A 17,172-nucleotide genomic window follows, 5' to 3' on the forward strand; every position below is an offset into this window, starting at 1 on the left:
CTTTGTAACTTCCATGGAATCCTGTCCCCTGAGGCCATAAACTTCGTTGTAAATATAAGGTAGGACTTATAGTCACTTATAGTTAACAGACATTTTTATTACTCCAACAGCGGCACAAAAAAAGGCTCACTCCTACATAAAAAGAAATAGAAAAAGTAGCATGTATGAAAATTTTAGCCTTGCAAATGTATGATAAATTCTTCTTTCATATTACAAATTACTACATATATGAGTAGAAATAACTTGATTACATATCTTAAGAGTAGATCTAGATGAAACTTAATGGCTCGTTGCTACCACTATAGTCTTTAAAACTTTGTTATATTCATGTGTACATGTTTGCTGTGATATTCGGATTTTTATAGTGTAGTGGTGTACTTGATTCTTGTGCAATGAGTCTGTATGAGAGAAAAGAATACAGCCGCAGTTTCTGATTATTGCAGTGCAAGGAAGACGAAGAAACCTTGGAAGTGGAGACTGAGGTAGGATCTACAGATCATTGTGACTATGTAATTTGTGATCTACAGCAACGTAATTTTGCATCTCGAGCATTCGAAGAACAAAAGAAAATTGTGCAGAACGGTCGACCAACTCCTCAACTTAATATTTCCACTAAAGAGAAAACACGTGTTCGACATTTTAATGTTAATTTATATGACAGTAATTCATGGTTATGTGGTTGCTCTTTAACAAACAAATTATATTGTTGGCCTTGTTTACTTTTCTCAAATAATAAGAACTCTTGGAACAATGAAGGATATAATGACATGAAGAATATACACAGAGCTTTAAAAAAGCACAGTCTTTCTCACTATCATCTTCAAGCAGTAATTGTTGAAAAAACTTTTGGAAAATCCACGATTGACCCTATTCTTAATGAACAAAAGGAAATCAGTGATCAGCAGTACAATAATCGCGTTCGTAAAAACAGAAAAATTCTGAAGCGTTTCATTGATGTTGTTTGTTTTCTGGAGAAACAAGAACTGGATTTTAGGGGTCATAATGAGAGTACTGATTCTTCAAATAGGAGTAATTACGAAGAACTGTTAATTCTAATTAGCAAATATGATCCGTTATTACACAGCCAATTAGAAAATTCGGTGTTCAGTGGATTATCAAATATAACTCAGAATGATCTAATAGAATCTGTTTCTAATGTGTTGCTTTCACATATAAAACAAGAAATTTCTAAAGCTAGTTTTGTGTCGATAATCTTGGGTGAAACTAGTGATGTAAGTAATATTTCCCAGTTCTCTTGTGCATTTCGTTATACAGGTTCCGATGGCATACTTAAGGAAAGATTTATGGGCTTTGTTAATGTTTCTAAAGATCGGTCAGCTGAAGCACTTCACAATATTGTTTGCCGGGTAGTTGATGAGTACAGCTGTGCTCAAAAGTTAGTAGGACAAAGTTATGACGGTGCGGTGGTTCTTTCGAATCATTTGAATGGACTTCAAACGAAAGTTAGGGCATCATATCCTACTGCCATTTTCGTCCATTGTTTAGCTCACAATTTAAATTTAGTATTGTCTCAGGCGACTTCTAACATCAAAGACTGCAAATTGTTTTTCTTGATCTTAAGTGGATTGGGAGCATTTTTCTCTAAATCATCAAAGAGGAATCATGCATTGGACACTAAAATTAGAATCCGACTGCCCAAAGTTTCTGCTACACACTGGAGCTATAATTCCCGTTTAGTTTGTACTGTATCAGAATATCGTGAAGATCTTATTTCATTGTTTGAAGAAATGTCAGATCCAGATGGAAAATGGGATTATGAAGCATTAATTGCTGCCCGTGGGTTTTTAGTTTCACTTAAAGACTTTAGATTCAGTTTTATGTTGACAATATTTTCAAGCATTTTTCCTCTGACTGATGAGTTGTTTTCCATCTTGCAAAAGAAATCCCATGACATTGGTTACTGTATTACCAAAATAAACAAACTGAAAGCTGAACTTGAAGAAAAACGTGAACAATTTGAAGAATATTGGGAGAAGACAATACAGGAAGCAGAATATGTATGTGAGCCAGAGAGAAAGAGGTTGAGGTTACATGATGATCTTGATATTAAGACGTCTTGTAAACGCCTCTTTTGTGAAATTTTTGATACAATCGTTCAACAGCTCAACACTAGATTTGTTAATTTATATTCTCTACGGTTCTTGGAACTCATCAATCCAGTTAATTCAGATGAAAACAGAAGAGTGTTCCCTGAGATTGCTCTGGAGTCTCTTAAACAGTGCTATCCTAATGCGTTTGATTTTGTTGGTCTTCGGTCACAGTTAATGGCGACATATGTCTCTGAAGTCTTACGGGAGAAAAGTGTTAGTGAACTACTAGTCTTTCTTAAATCAAATGATTTACAGGAATCTTATGGAGAGGTAGTGAAACTGTGTGAACTTATTTTAACCATTCCTGCTACAAGTGCTTCAATGGAAAAGAGTGTTTCCGTGTTAGAGCGAATAAAGAACTTCGCTTGCAACTGGCAAGGCCAGGACAGACTGAAAAGTTTTGCCCTAATATCTGTTGAAAAGGATCTACTTTCCGAGCTACAAAAAGACCCAAGTTTCTACGATGAGGTCATCAATGATTTTGCCAAGAAACCCAGAATGATTGAACTTCACCTCAAGTAGCTCTAGTTCAAGGTAACTTTGTTATATATGATTTTTATATCAGTAATAATAATAATAATGTACCAGCAGTAGAGTAATATTTGGAGTGTAGTGTAACAGTAGTAGATGGTATCATAGTTATTGTTTACTGCGTAGTTTTAATTCAAATGTTAAATGTTCTTAGAATTTTCCTTACCCGACTGAATTCGTATGATGTGCAAAAGTGATTTCTGATGGTTTCTATCTTCTGTGTACTAAGGTGGTGTTTCTGAAATAAGGAAAGAAATCCTTCTGTGCAGCAAAGAACTGATTCAGCTACCAAAGCTCATACGCGGAGTAAGTATGAGCTAAAGTAGTATGCACAGATCAGTAATCTAGTTCGTGTACATAAATATGTATTCAAAAGCAAAGAATACTTGAAATATTTAAAAAGACCAAAACTGAAAATAAACGCTAAAGAAAGTAATTAATGGGAGATAACAGAGACATAAGGCAAACAAAAGTCTTGTTTGACGTACTTTCAAAATTAAGATTAACACAAAACCTAATATTCCATTCTTTATAAATGAACAGTATGAAAGATTAGAAATGCAAGAAAAAGTTAGTTGGAAAGCACAAATCTTCTGCTGTACAAACCAAATGGAGGCATATTTAAAGCTACAAAAACTATGAACATGTTTGATAAACGAAGACTGTGCGTGATTCCTCTTTTGTGCAGATCAGAATATTTCTGAAATCAGACAATAAACATAAAATTTCTGTGCGTTGTTGAATAATTATAAAATAGTACGAATAGGCTTTTGATTCTCTTCCACACCATCTTCTTATATACAAACTCAGTTCTAGATTCAATATACTTATTCATGGCAAATTACTTAGTCTTCTGAAAACCTATCTCAGTAATAGGACACGAGTTTGTTTCAGGTTACTTTTCTGATTTTATTCCTGAAACTTCTGGAGTTCCTCAAGGCAGTGTTCTGGGTCCACTTCTATTCCTATTATACATGGACGATCTGCCTACAAACAGCTCTACCAGTATTCTTCTATTCGCTGATGATTGCAAACTCTACAGACAAGTTCAATCCGAGTACGATGCGCTTGCTCTTCAACATGATGCTTCAATTCTTCTCAACTGATGTAATCCTTGGAAACTTAGCTTAAACATCGAAAAATGTGCTTCTCTTACGATTTCTGTATAAAGGGAACCTATAAAACACATTTACAAAATTGCTCATAAGAACATAAATTCTGTCTCCTCTTTCAGAGATCTTGGTGTTATCATTGACAGTAAGCTTACTTTTGCGGATCATAGGCCCTATAAGCACAATATCTTGTACTGCTATGCATAGGCGTGCCCACCAAAACTTTTCTGGGGGGACAGTACCCTTCACTCAACATTGTGGACCAAATCTAAAGAAAGGCTTATGTCATTGCACCCCCCTTAATTTTCAAAATGTCACATAACATGAATTAAAGTGCTGCAATTTACGATAGATAAATCCTATCAATGGTAATAACAGGTTCTATTCCAGCGACACGAAAAATCCTGTTTTAGTACTGTTGACAATATTTATTAAAATCAATGGGTTTTCCAGGGCGATGATATTAATTTGTAGGTTTCATGACAGTACAATGAACTTATGATCAGTGACTAAGCATATTATTCAAGTTCATGTTTTCATTTATGATTTGTATTGTTTCCCATTTTGACGCTGAAATTGAGTCTTTAACAGGGCGCTATTTGAAGCGATCGCAACGTGTTTTTATTCTTCATACGTACGTTTGGAATACGCTAACCATGTGTTTAAATGTGGTTGGCTAATCACAAATGTGAAAGCACTAAAAACGCGGAGAAAACGTCAGCTCGAACGTATTTGGTGCGTTTCGGAACAATAGACCGCCTGCTGTTTAAAAGATGTCAAAAGGAAGGAAAAAGAAAGACATGTTGCCAGGCAAGGGGATTTTAGCAAGAAACAGCTGCTTTAAAGATGCTTTGTTCAGAGTGCTGGAACTCTGCTATTATAGACCTGGATTTGGCAAGAAAGACCTGAAAAACCTGACTGGCTCACAGTATGATTTATAACTTTGGCAAAAGTAAAGTTACCAAATAGCCACCTTGGTCGCGTTCGCTCTAGGGGGTAATGCTTCGAAAACGCATTCTCAAATAGCCACAGACTAAGTATTCTGTTAAAAAGCGCCAACCTCTGATAATATCTCTAGCCATATGAGCCCAAGAAATGTAGATCCTTCTTCAAAAAACCGCAAAAGCCAAAGCCCAGCTGTTGATCCTGAAGGTGTGTTGACAATTCCGTCAGTCTTCATCTTTTCCAACGTAGAGAGAATTTCTTCATAATGTTAAACAACCCATTATTAGACCGAGTCTACAAATTCACTTAGTGGGACATAAGGGTTTAATGTTTACAATGTTTGAGACAAAAGCACCAGCATTAGCCTTCATCTTAACCTCACTGAAAGTGACTGCGAAAACAGTACTCCTAATTCATGCAACGACTACAAAGAGTTTCTCACTACTTCTGACGCACTACAGACACCCTTAATTACAAGATTAGTACTGTGAGCTTCATAATGTACGTATACAGGGCAAGAAGTTGCTCTTTACATATGATAGATGGAACACTAATGTTTGCACCACTCGTATTTCCAGAGCCATCATAATCTTTTCCTCTGAGTTGAACAATGGGAAGCTGGAGTCTCACCATCTTATCCAGGATAACTGAAGTTATAAGCTCACCAGTAGTTATATATATACTATAGAACCAAAGAAAACTTTCATGAGAACAGAGATCTTCATCAACTCACCTTGCTCAAATAGTTAATCGTTCTTCACCATTCACATCAGACACAATGGAGAACAATTGAGATTTGATTTTGTTACATATATGAAAAGCAATTTCTTGGCCCATGGTTTCGGGATTTCGTCCTGGATTTTAACATCCATGAAATTACATCTCTTCATGTTTTCCTTTATCCAGCTCTTCAATTGTGGAAAATCTTCAGAGCAAAGGCTCATCAACAGAAAGAAATTCTTGAACCGGGAGTCATGTCCTCTAAATGCGAGTCCTTGTCTTGCAAGATAACGTATACTTGAAATTACATTTTTTTTTTCAGGAATTTCCTGGCTTTCAGTTGTTCATCTAAAATTTGTCTGTTTAGTTGGTTTTCTATTGGATTTTTTTTTTCTCTGCGTGTAGCGCAGTACAACCAGTTCATGGCATTCTGAAGTTTCGTGTATACGGAAGTTCTCTTTAGTCTTCTACTAGTTGCAAAATCCTACAGTAAAGAAAGCGTCTTCCATGTTTTTTGAAAAGTGTTTTTCAAGTAAGAACTTTTTAAAAGTGTTTTTCAAGATGTCCGCACAGTAAAAACACAAAATGACGTTAATTTTGTTTGATCGATGTGCAGCCACGGAAGGAACCAAGTTGGCACAAATTTCAATGTTCGACTTTTCAGAGACTGTTGTGGAAAATTTGTAGGTAACAATAAAGTTTAATTGGGCTTTGAAAATTTCGAAGGGTGGGGATAATCTGAACCACTTGCTAGACGTGGAGATTGAGAGGTTTCTTCTATAGACACTGATGGTGACCGATACGAGATTTGAACTTCCTTTGTCAGTTTCAGGTTGTAATCCATCAGCAAAACTATCATTTGAATTAATTTTTCTCTTTTTTCTTCAATAGTGGCACTGCTTTGACCCACGTGCTTTCTTCTTTTCTTTTTCTTGTAACAGATTGATCCATTTCAAAAAATAAAACACTAAGCAGAAACAACAGATGAAAAACTTCATATCAACGTTATATTCACAGTAACATACACAAACACAGCTGTCTAAATAACATTACCGTTGGAGAAAATACGCTGCAAAACGTCCTTTCAAAAACAGTGGGGCACTTGCGCACAGCCCAGTTGACGAAGTTCAACACTATATTAGAAAGAATACGTAAAGAGACTTATGTTATCCGCACACGAGGAAAAAGGCCTTTTTAGGCAGGTTTTGAGTTATATTTCCGAAACTAAACACAGTGTTGTAAGTCTTCCATCGATTGTCAAGATTGGCTCAATAATGGTAGTATTTTTACACGAAGCCGATACAGCAAGAGTCGGTATATTAAATTAAAAAAAATCATTTCACATTTTCTCTTTTCTCCTTGTAATGCTATAAGTAGAGGGAAATGAATCTTTTTTAGATACTTAGAAAGCGATATTTTTTTCTTGCAGCTACCGCTTTCTTAGAAGACTGAAGATTAAATCTCAAGGCAGAAATATTTGAAACTGAGCATGAAACTTTTGATAAGCACTAAGTCGAATTCGAAATATTTCTGCGTTGGAACCAAGTTGTAAATCTTGCACAAAGCGGTAGCTATTCAAAATGAAAAGACACACTACGAATTGCGTACTACTTTCAATTAGAATCTACTATTTTCATAAAGATACTAGCTCAGCCTGCGCTCTCTTCACAGCGCATCATTCACATATGAACATGAATCTCCTTGCCATTCCTCAAACATCTGTACATGTCCCTTTACAAACAAGTGAAGGACGTCTTGATAAAAATCGGCAAGGGGTATCATAAAGGGGAGATTTTTTCAATATCTTGCACCGTTTGCAAGATTTGAGCCTACTTCCGGTTGGAGTTTCTAATTCATGTATGAGCAGTGTTTTCTTTCTCTTTGCATGCAGTATGTAATGACCAAACACATTACACACACAATTAATTATAATGTAAGTGATAGGCTATATGGTGTTCATTAGGCCAAACACTCCAAACAATAAAGATTCATCTTACACTGGAGAAATAGTCATGCTTCGTTTTCCATTATCATTTGACCATGAAACAAACGCCGGAGAGATACACTACCTCGTATACAAATGTGCGGTGTTGGGATGTATAACTCAGCACAGTATTGAAAGTTTTCGACGCAGCTAATACAGTGTCGCTACTTTCTGTACTTCATTTATATATCCTGGTAATTGTTGCAGAATTTTCTTCAATGAAACTGTAATTCCTTTCAATTCCAAAAATTATTAATTGACAATCGACGTTCCCATTCCAGTATTTCATCATTTTTGCCGAGATATTTGGGGGAGAATTCATGCTATACAATTTTCTGGGGGGACAATCCCATCCTAGAAAATTTCTGGGGGGGGGAAGCTTGTTCTGTAAGTCATATGTTACTCCTACTATTGAGTACTGTTTTCCTACCTGGTCTTTGGCCTGCCCTACTGATTTAAAAAATTAAATTCCGTAAATAATTTCTTTTTAGCCATTGTATTCTACCGAGTACCTCACCTCCGAACACTTCCAAAAAATGAAGTTTTAAAATCCCTCAATGTGAAATCTCCCTTAGTGAGAAACATTTCTGACCTAATATTTTTGCAAATAATTGTACATGGCCACATATCATATGAACAGTTGTTAAGTCAGATCAATTTTCGCGTACCCGGTAGAACAACGGTCTACGGTCTAGTGATCTCTTTTACACTCGAGCGGTGAGAGATAATATTGACAAAGGTCCCTTCTAAACCAAATTGTAAGTACTTATAATCAGTTACCAGAAACTGTAGACTTTTTTTTTTTTTCAAATGAGCATTCCTTCAGATCATTTATAAATAAGCTATTTTTACAATGTCGCTGTTGTGTTGTACCATCTTGAGCTCAAATTGTTATTCAATTGTTATGTTATCAAATTGTTAAATGTTTCAATGTAAAATGGCCTATTGCTGTATCTGAAACCTGTTATAAATAAATAAATAGTAAAATAATTTGTGTCTTACTATATGTTCTTCTTTGTCAAATAGTATGTCTTGTAGCCAATTATGATATTACAGGCGTGGAGGTAAACTGCAAAACAATGAAAATCACTTTCAAAATATAAATTTGTTTTCGGTGGGACACTCGGTCGAAAAAGTGTAAAAACGCTTTTTAGGGCAGCCACCCTGAATGAGGTTTTCCTGCGTTTTCCTCATTCACACCAGGATATAACTTATAGGTCCCAGGCCGCTTCCTTCCTTCCCTTTTCCCGGATAATGTGCTCGCCGAGGGACGTCATCCCCCAGAACGTGACGGGCTAAATGGCCTTAGATGCTGAAAGCCCAGAAATCTAAACCCTAAATCCTGATAAATTTGTTTATTGGTAGGACCAGAAAATTACACAGTAAAAATTTAATTTTCTTTGATTTTTCCATTTTTTTCTCAAATAACTGAAATGTATTTTTTCACAGAACTCAGAAGCAAATACAAAACATCATAACATTGCGAATGTAATGTCATTGCGACGCATAATAACAATATAGGTGTTTGCTTAGATCTTTTTTATTAACAAGAAAATACAAAAAGAAATGATACTGTTTCAAAAGTTTTCCGTTTATTATAATAAAGCATTCTTATATGTCGCGCAGACAATAAGTGCCTGTGATCTTCACATTTTCAGTTTTTTGCAAGCATTTGTATATTTATATTGTACCTACAGACTCCAGTACAATGCTTTTAAGATTTCTATTGAGAACAGCACTTATTCTTTATTTCATGTGCTGTAGATGGTAAGTTTACTGTGAAGCGTTATTCCTGTATATGTAAAAGATTCTTCAAAAGTTTTCGTTCTATGATCGTATATGGACATTAAATTTCGATTCCTAATTTCATAATTATGTGTGTCTGATGTAAAATGTAATTTTGTAGATTGTTTTGTAACACCTGCAGCACCTCCTATATGTAATAAGTGGGGAATAATTTATAAAGCTGTTGCGAAAATATGTACGTGTGATAATTCCTATGAGTTTCTTCAGTTTGAAGACCTTCAGTATTTCATTTGATGAGCTCCAGAAAATGGTACCGTACTTGGTGCTCAAATAAAAAATTGCATAAAATATTAATACGCTTTTTTTTCTTACTATAGAAGTTAATGCCCTGACTAAGCAGAATACTAAAAATATTTTGCTGAATTGTTTACTGATGTGTGTTGTCGAATCTAATTATATAATCTATGTGAGGACCAACAAATTCAATGATTTTACACATTGTCTAGTGTTATTTAATACAAAGGTAGTGCAATTCGAGATCCTGTTATTTCATGGATTAAAATATAAGCATTCAGTTTTACTAGTGTTGAATATTAAATTGTTCTAATAGAGCCAATTTTTTGGTTCAATGGATATATTGTTATTTTCTTGTAACTCGGTAATTTCACTTTCTATTGAAAAACAATGGTGTCATCTACATATAAAATTGGATTATCGTTATTTTTGTGTTATTCGGAAAATCGTTGATATAAATAATAAATAATAATTGACCTAAAACAGACTCATGAGGGACACTTACATTTATAACACTATGTGACAGCCATTTTGTAACTGAGGTGCCAATATGTGTTCTTTACTAATTCCGATGTGCTGAATCCAAATTCGTAACGCAGAATTTTCCAGCACGTACCATTTTCGAGTTACGCGTGACGTCACTTCCGGTGCTACGTTGCGGCCGAAAAAATTTATTTATATTGCTGGCAACACTGCTGAACCAAAGAAAAAGAAAAACATGTGGCGTATATCAGTCGGCTAGATCTTTACCCGTGATAAATAAGCCGGTGGGAGTTTCTCGTGATTGTTGTGTTATTTGTCTATTATCGTGGTGGAAGTATAGTTGCTGCAGTTCATCCGCTTAACGTAGTTGTATTAAACAGCTTGTTGTGAATAGAATATTTTGTTTCTGTGGTTTGGATAAAGATATAGTCAAGTTGGAACTCAATGGCTACAGCTCGGAAGAGTGAACTCGGTTGTGTTACAAATCCAAATTGCTTCTGTTTCGTGTGTGGTAAGTTCACATCAAAATCACAGAGGAAACCAATTTCGCAACTGATACGGACAGCATACAAAGCATACTTTGATTGTCGATCAAGATAAATCATGGGCACCTCATGTGTATTGTGTATCGTGTGTGGTAACACTGAGTGGATGAAAGGACAGAAGCGAGCAATGAAGTTCGGAGTGCCAATGATTTGGTGCCAACCGAAGGACCACACAACGGATTGTTACTTTTGTCTGCCTAGTGTTTCAGGTTATTCCAGTAAAAATAAACATTTTGTTGTGTATGCCGACGTGATGTCAGCAATGAAACCGGTACCGCACGGGCCGGATTTGCCAATGCCCTAGGCACCATCAAGCACAGTGACTGAAAGTGAGGATTGTAGCAACAAAAGTGAAAGTGATTCTTTATCAGAATGGGAATTTGAAAATGGCCAGTTGCCTCACCTCATTCAGGAACCTGAACTTAATGACAGAGCGAGAGCTGAATTTGACAAACAATGAGGCCCAGATACTTGGGTCTAGGCTACAACAGTGGCATCTTTTAGCACCAGGCACGTCTATGTCACTGTACAAGGATCGAGAGAAGGAATTCGCACAGTTCTATCGGATGGAGAATTCAATGTGTGTGTGTACCGATGTGAATGGACTGTTCCATACACTTGGAATTGAACGTAAGCCAACGCAATGACGTCTGTTTATTGATGCCTCTAAGTTGAGCTTAAAGGCAGTGCTTCTGCATAACGGCAGTCAGTGGCCGTCCATACCTATTGCCCGCGCAGTAGGCATGAAAGAGTCGTATCAAACTATGGATGAAGTGCTGTCTGCCATAAAAATACAACTCTTTTAAGTGGAAAGTGTGTTGTGATCTCAAAGTTGTAGCCATCCTCCAGGGTTTGCAAGGATACACAAAGTATAGTTGTTTTTTGTGTTTGTGGAACAGCCGAGACACTGCAAACCACCATGTACAAAAGGTTTGGCCTAAGTGTGAGCAACACACAGTTGGTGAGCAAAATATACATCTTCCACTGATTGATGCTAACCAAATCTTACTTCCCCCACTGCACATTAAACGTGGTTTAATGAGTACATTTGTGAAGTCTCTGGACAAGGAAGTGTAACTTTCAAGTACTTAAGGGAAAAATTTCCCAACTTAAGTGAAGTAAAGGTTGCAGCATGGAGTTTTACCGGCCCTCAAATAAGGAAATATCTTCATGACCCAGGTTTTGAAAATAAAATGAACCATTTTGAAGTCGCTGCATGGAATGCATTTGCTGCGTTATGTGACGGTTTCCTAGGGAAATACAGGAGTCCTCACTATGTACAGTTGGTCGATGATTTGATAGCAACCTATCAATTCTGGGCTGTCGCATGTCATTGAAGCTACATTTCCTTGATTCTCACTTGGACATTTTCCCTCCAAACTTGGGTGACGTGAGTGACGAACTCGGAGAGCGATTCCACTAAGAAATTTCCCAAATGGAACGCCGGTACCAAGGCAGATGGGATGCTTCAATGCTGGGCGACTACTGTTGGTTTCTGTGCAGGAAGTCCGACACTAAATCACACAAAAGATCATCAGGGGTTTATTTCCAGCAGTAACAAGTGCCTCGTAAAACTAATTTCTCTAGTGTGTCTTCGCAGTTTCGGTGCAGAAAATAATGATTTAGTACTTTACTATCCCAATACATGATGCGCTGTATATAGTGAGCCTATATGGGATATGGAAAGTGGCCATATTCTGTAACTCAGAAATGTGAAGTGATAGAAAATTTCTAAATACACCATTGAATTCAGCGACCCCAAATTAGTTAAGAACAGATACTTTCATTCCAGTTACAAAAAAAGTTTCAATTTGTTGCCTAGGGTAATTGGTGTAGAGAATGTTCCTTTGATACGCATATTATGTTGTATCATTATAAGTTATTTCCACATACCGTTGTCCGTTCTTAAGATACGATTCAAACCATGCTTTAACATCTTCTCTAATCAATGATAAACGCAATCAAGAGAGTTACTCACGACACAAAATATTGAAAATATGTATGTTTTATTGTGAATAGAAAAAACTATGCCTTTAAAATCGAGTATTTCAAAAGTCATAGATTTATTCTTTTAGAATCCGTGCTGAGACGAAGAAAAGACTTCCTTAAATGTTCAATTTGATATTAGCCCCTGTTTGATTAACTATTAGTCCAGGCGCATTTGTAAGTCCGTGGGATTTTGAATGAAGGGATGTTGCGGGTAGGTGGAATATCTTCATTAGGAGGTACCTAATCATGTGGTACCAGGTGGCAAGCCGAAAACCGTGGCAGGGGACCGGAAGGGGGGGAAACAAAATGGCCGCCAGTGACAGTTGTCTCTCTGGCTTTAAAGTGCTATAACTTCTACAACTTTTATACTAAAACCTTGAAAGTTGTGCAAATATGTAAATAACACATCAAACATTCTATTTTAGAACAATTTGCTACAATAGCAACGCCATATTTTAAATATGGCGCCCTTAAATCCCAACATTCGGTATTATTTATTTCTTTTCTTTATATTCAAACGAAAATAACTCGTAAACTGCCACAGATACGCGAAATCACCTTGAAACAAATGTTGTGGGTCCATGTAAGGGCTTTCCAACGAGGTATATGCCATTTCTGTATCTTTAAAACTAACGGAGCTAGACTAGTTTATGTTACAGTATGTGTATACCTTATAGCTTTTAATATAGGGCTAGTAAAATTAGGCGAAACCTGCATTTGTAAGTTCGTGAGTTTTGTGTGAAGGATCTTTACGGGTTGAGGGAATGCCTTCACTAGAAGGTACCAGGTGGCAAACCGAATACCGTGGCAGGGGACTGGGAGGGGGAAACGATATGGCCGCCGCTCTCTCTCTCTCTCTCTCTCTCTCTCTCTCTCTCTGTGTGTATGTGAAGCTTTATAATAGTTCTTTTGTTTTTATTATTGCTTTTTTGGCATTCAAAGATTTTTTTCTTTGTTGCATGCATGAACAGTATAGTAGAATGAAATAGGAAAATGGAAGAGCATGAGAAAAATATCAAAAGTCATCTGCAAGTGCAGCTACCTCCTTCGGCGAAGAAAATAAAATTAAGTACAAACTATTCCATGTGTATTTTTTGTCAAGTGGAAACAAAGAAACCACTTGTGAAATCCTCCAATTATGAAAAGCGCTACAATGTATAAAATTGAGAGCAGAATGGATGGACAAAGAATACATTGAACTGTATAGACGTTTAGGTGAAGTAACAAGTGAAGATCTAAGAAATGAAAATGCATCATGGCATGCTGATTGCTATAAGAACTGCACACTAGCACACACAAGGAGATGATGGAAAGAACTAGAAGATCGTTTGAAAAAGAGCAACAGGAAATCCCCATTACACATTATGAAGACTCGGAGGGTTCAAACTCATATATTACAAGATCACAAACACCAACTTATGAGAAAACAAAATGTTTCTCCTGTGACGAAGAAGGAAAACGATGAAACCCGCTGTATGTCATCGCCTACGATCGATCCGGCAATCGTTTGAAAGAAGCAGTAAGTATGTCAAAGAATGAAGTGTTCAAAATACGATTAAATAACTGCATTGATCCTGGAGATGCTCATGCACAGGATGTATCCTATCACAAGTCTTGCTGGAATACTCATGTTGTTAACGTGTTGCGGAAAAGCGAAGGCAAGAGGGATCCTGGTCTTAGCTCAGTGAGTGAAGAGGCTACCAAAACAGAATTTATTTATTCACTAAGCAAATTCCTTCATGAAGGTCGTGTTACGTCAATGGGTGAGGTAGAGAAACTTTATAATTTCATTGCTAAAAGCAATAATTTGAGTGACGATAAACTTCTGACTAGAAAACAGTTGAAAGCCTTGATAGAGGAAGAATTGGAAAATGTTGGTGTTGTTTTTTCCCATCCAAAGAGGAAGAACGAGCCTCAAAGAATTTCTTTAAAGATTACAAACGATATTGCTCCAGCTAACACTGAACAGGATTCTGATGATGTTGGAAGAAATATGAAGATTCTTTTTAAAGCAGCAGACGTTTTGAGAAAATATGCTTTCCAAAGTGAAAAGTGGTCGTTTACTGGGACTGTGGGTGAAAGTGATGTAAAGAAGTCTATTCCATAGGAGATCTCTCATTTGTTCAAATGGTGTTGCAAAGGAGAGAATAAAACTGGATGTGAAAACGCAGATCTTGCAATCAATGAAAGAAGTCAAAGACTATCACAGACGTTCATGTATGAAATATTGTCTCCTCATCAAGCAGCATATACAAAAGAAAGGTCTAAAGGCACTGTACGCCACACTCATGATCTACTATTACAAGTGGCAGTTGGGCTCACTATGCACTCAGCAACACGAAGTAAATTTATTGTACAGTTTTTACATCACGTAGGTGTGTCTTTCGAATATAACAAAATTCTTCGTATCGTGACTCAAATAGCAAATGAAATTATCAAGAGTATGGATTCCTCAGGTGGACATTATATACCATCAGAACTTGTTCCAGAAAGGTTTGTGTATTGCGCGGCAGATAATATTGACTTCCAAGAATACTTGCCATATGGTAAAGGGACTCTACATGGTACTGTTATGGTTATTTATCAAGAGAAACAGGAGGAAGATGTATCTTCTCAAATCAGTTTGTCAGGAAAACCTACGACTAGATCACTCGAGAAGATACCCGAAGCAATGTCTAAAATGCTACCTTGCGTCATCTCAGGATCATTAAGACCGTCAAATCTCTCTCTGGTAAGTTCAGCAAAGTCTCCAGAGGAAAGTTCTGAGTTAATTCAAAGATACGAACGAGATGACATAGTCTGGATGATGGCAAGTTTGCAATTTCTCCGATTGCACGCTGATGATGATTTTGAAGATTCAGAAGAACAGTATAAGAAGTCTTCTGGAAGAACTACAACAAACTCTGAATCTCCTGTGGTGCCGACATGGTCGGCTTACAATTCGATTCTTAACAAGACCATGCCCAAAACGAGAGTTTGTCGACTACCTTTGATTGATAGCAGTCCTATCAATGTTTCAACTCTGCTTACGTTTATGAAAATACTTGACGAAAGAGTAGAATTGGAAGAAAGAGATACAACAACACCCGTAATTACTTGCACTGAAGCTTCAATCACAAATCAAGTACTTCTTACTCTGTTGCTGTTCTTGATAGCATGGCGGAACTCCAAGCGTTGAAAAAGCCAGCGCATGTTATCACATGTCTCGATTTGTCTACAGAATTATGCAAAAGAATAAAGTCAACAATGTTGAAATACGATGAAACTCACCTTGTTTTTGATACGTATGGAAATAAGTCGTTAAAGATGTCAATGGGGAAGAAAAGAGCAAGAGACAGCCCAACAATCGAATACAAGATATCTGACTCTGCCAATGTAAAAAATGTCACTATGAAAAATCTTTTATCTCATCCAAAAGCCAAAGATGCATTTACTGCTTATCTTTCAGAAAAAATTCTTCATGCGAGTAAATTGGGAAAATGCTTAGTTGCCAGCTGGAGGACAGAAGCAAAATCTTCAGAATTGAAGGACATCAATGAGTTAAAAAAGTAGATTCATGAAGAAGCAGATACAAGAATAATACTTCACAGTCTTTATGCAGCGCCTCAAGGGGCACAGACCATCCACATAATGTCCCAAGAAACTGATATACTTGTTCTTTGTGTGTGGTGGTCTAGACACTTACCTGCCAATACGAAGTTTGTCGCTGGAGTTGGAGTTAATAAGAGAATGATAGATATTCATACTATCCGTACCTCTCTTGAATCTTCTAGAGTAGAAGCCTTACTTGGATACCATGCTGTTTCATGGTGTGATATTACTGGGGCATTTTCAAGGAAGTCAAAGAAGATGTTTTGGAAAGCATTTTACAACGCTGGAGTTGGCATGCTTGCATCTCTTGGAAACCTCGGTTCTAGTAAGTTCAGTGACGATGATGAAAGGCTAATTGAGAAGTTCGTTTGCAATGTTTATGTGCCGAACACTAAAATTCAAGATATTGGGAAACTACGATGGTGGCTATTCACGAAAAGGGACATTCAAGGCTCAGGTCTTCCTCCAACCAGAGCGGCTCTTACACCTTTCATTAAAAGGGTGAACTTCCAAGTACTATTGTGGAAAATCACATCCAAATCTGCCAAGCCCACTAGATTGTGGATGGGAAAAAGAAACCAGTGACGAAAATAATATTGTTCCTGTGATGTGTACACTACCTTGCGCTCCAGAGACTGTATTGCAGTTGATTCGCTGCGGTTACACAGTAAGTAAATGTTCTTTGACATGTAAATGTCGATCTCGGACCATGCGATGTACGGAACTGTGTCTTTGTGGATGAAATGAAGATCAGTGTGCAATTCATGACTTACGATGGGAAGATTCAGAAGATGACAGTGATGAGACTCTCGATGACTAGTGAGAAACCATACGAGTTACATCGTAAGGGAGAAACCTTAGAAATAGTATATAAGGAATGCTCAGGTGAAAAACTATCGGTGTGACATCATAGGAGAAAAACCTTAAAAGTATAGTGTAAGGAATGCTGAGGTGAGAAACCATAAGTGTGACATCGTAGGGGAGAAACCTTAAAAATATGATGTAAGGAATGCTCAGGTGTAAAAACATCAGTGTTACATCATAGGGTAGAAATCTTTAAAATATTGTGTAAGGAATGCTCAGGTGAGAAATCATATGTGTGACATCTTAGGGGAGAGACC

The 17,172-nt window shown here is 36.9% G+C and overlaps 1 protein-coding gene across 5 annotated transcripts in view; it reads left to right on the forward strand.

Moving 5' to 3' along the window:
* LOC145691014 (zinc finger MYM-type protein 1-like) overlaps window positions 1–17,172 on the forward strand; it is a 309,663-nt gene that overhangs the window by 146,209 nt on the left and 146,282 nt on the right. For 2 of the 5 annotated variants that reach the window (XM_081766528.1, XM_081766526.1), the window contains exon 5: window positions 444–2,645. The exons of the other annotated variants lie outside the window; for them this stretch is intronic. In XM_081766528.1, coding sequence (XP_081622654.1) covers window positions 444–2,633 — 2,190 coding nt within the window. In that variant the 3' untranslated portion in view covers window positions 2,634–2,645. The remainder of the gene's footprint in view (window positions 1–443; window positions 2,646–17,172) is intronic. 5 annotated transcript variants of the gene reach the window in all.

Source organism: Thermobia domestica, chromosome 7 (assembly GCF_964235325.1).
Source record: "Thermobia domestica chromosome 7, izTheDome1.hap1.1, whole genome shotgun sequence".
Taxonomy (NCBI): domain Eukaryota; kingdom Metazoa; phylum Arthropoda; class Insecta; order Zygentoma; family Lepismatidae; genus Thermobia; species Thermobia domestica.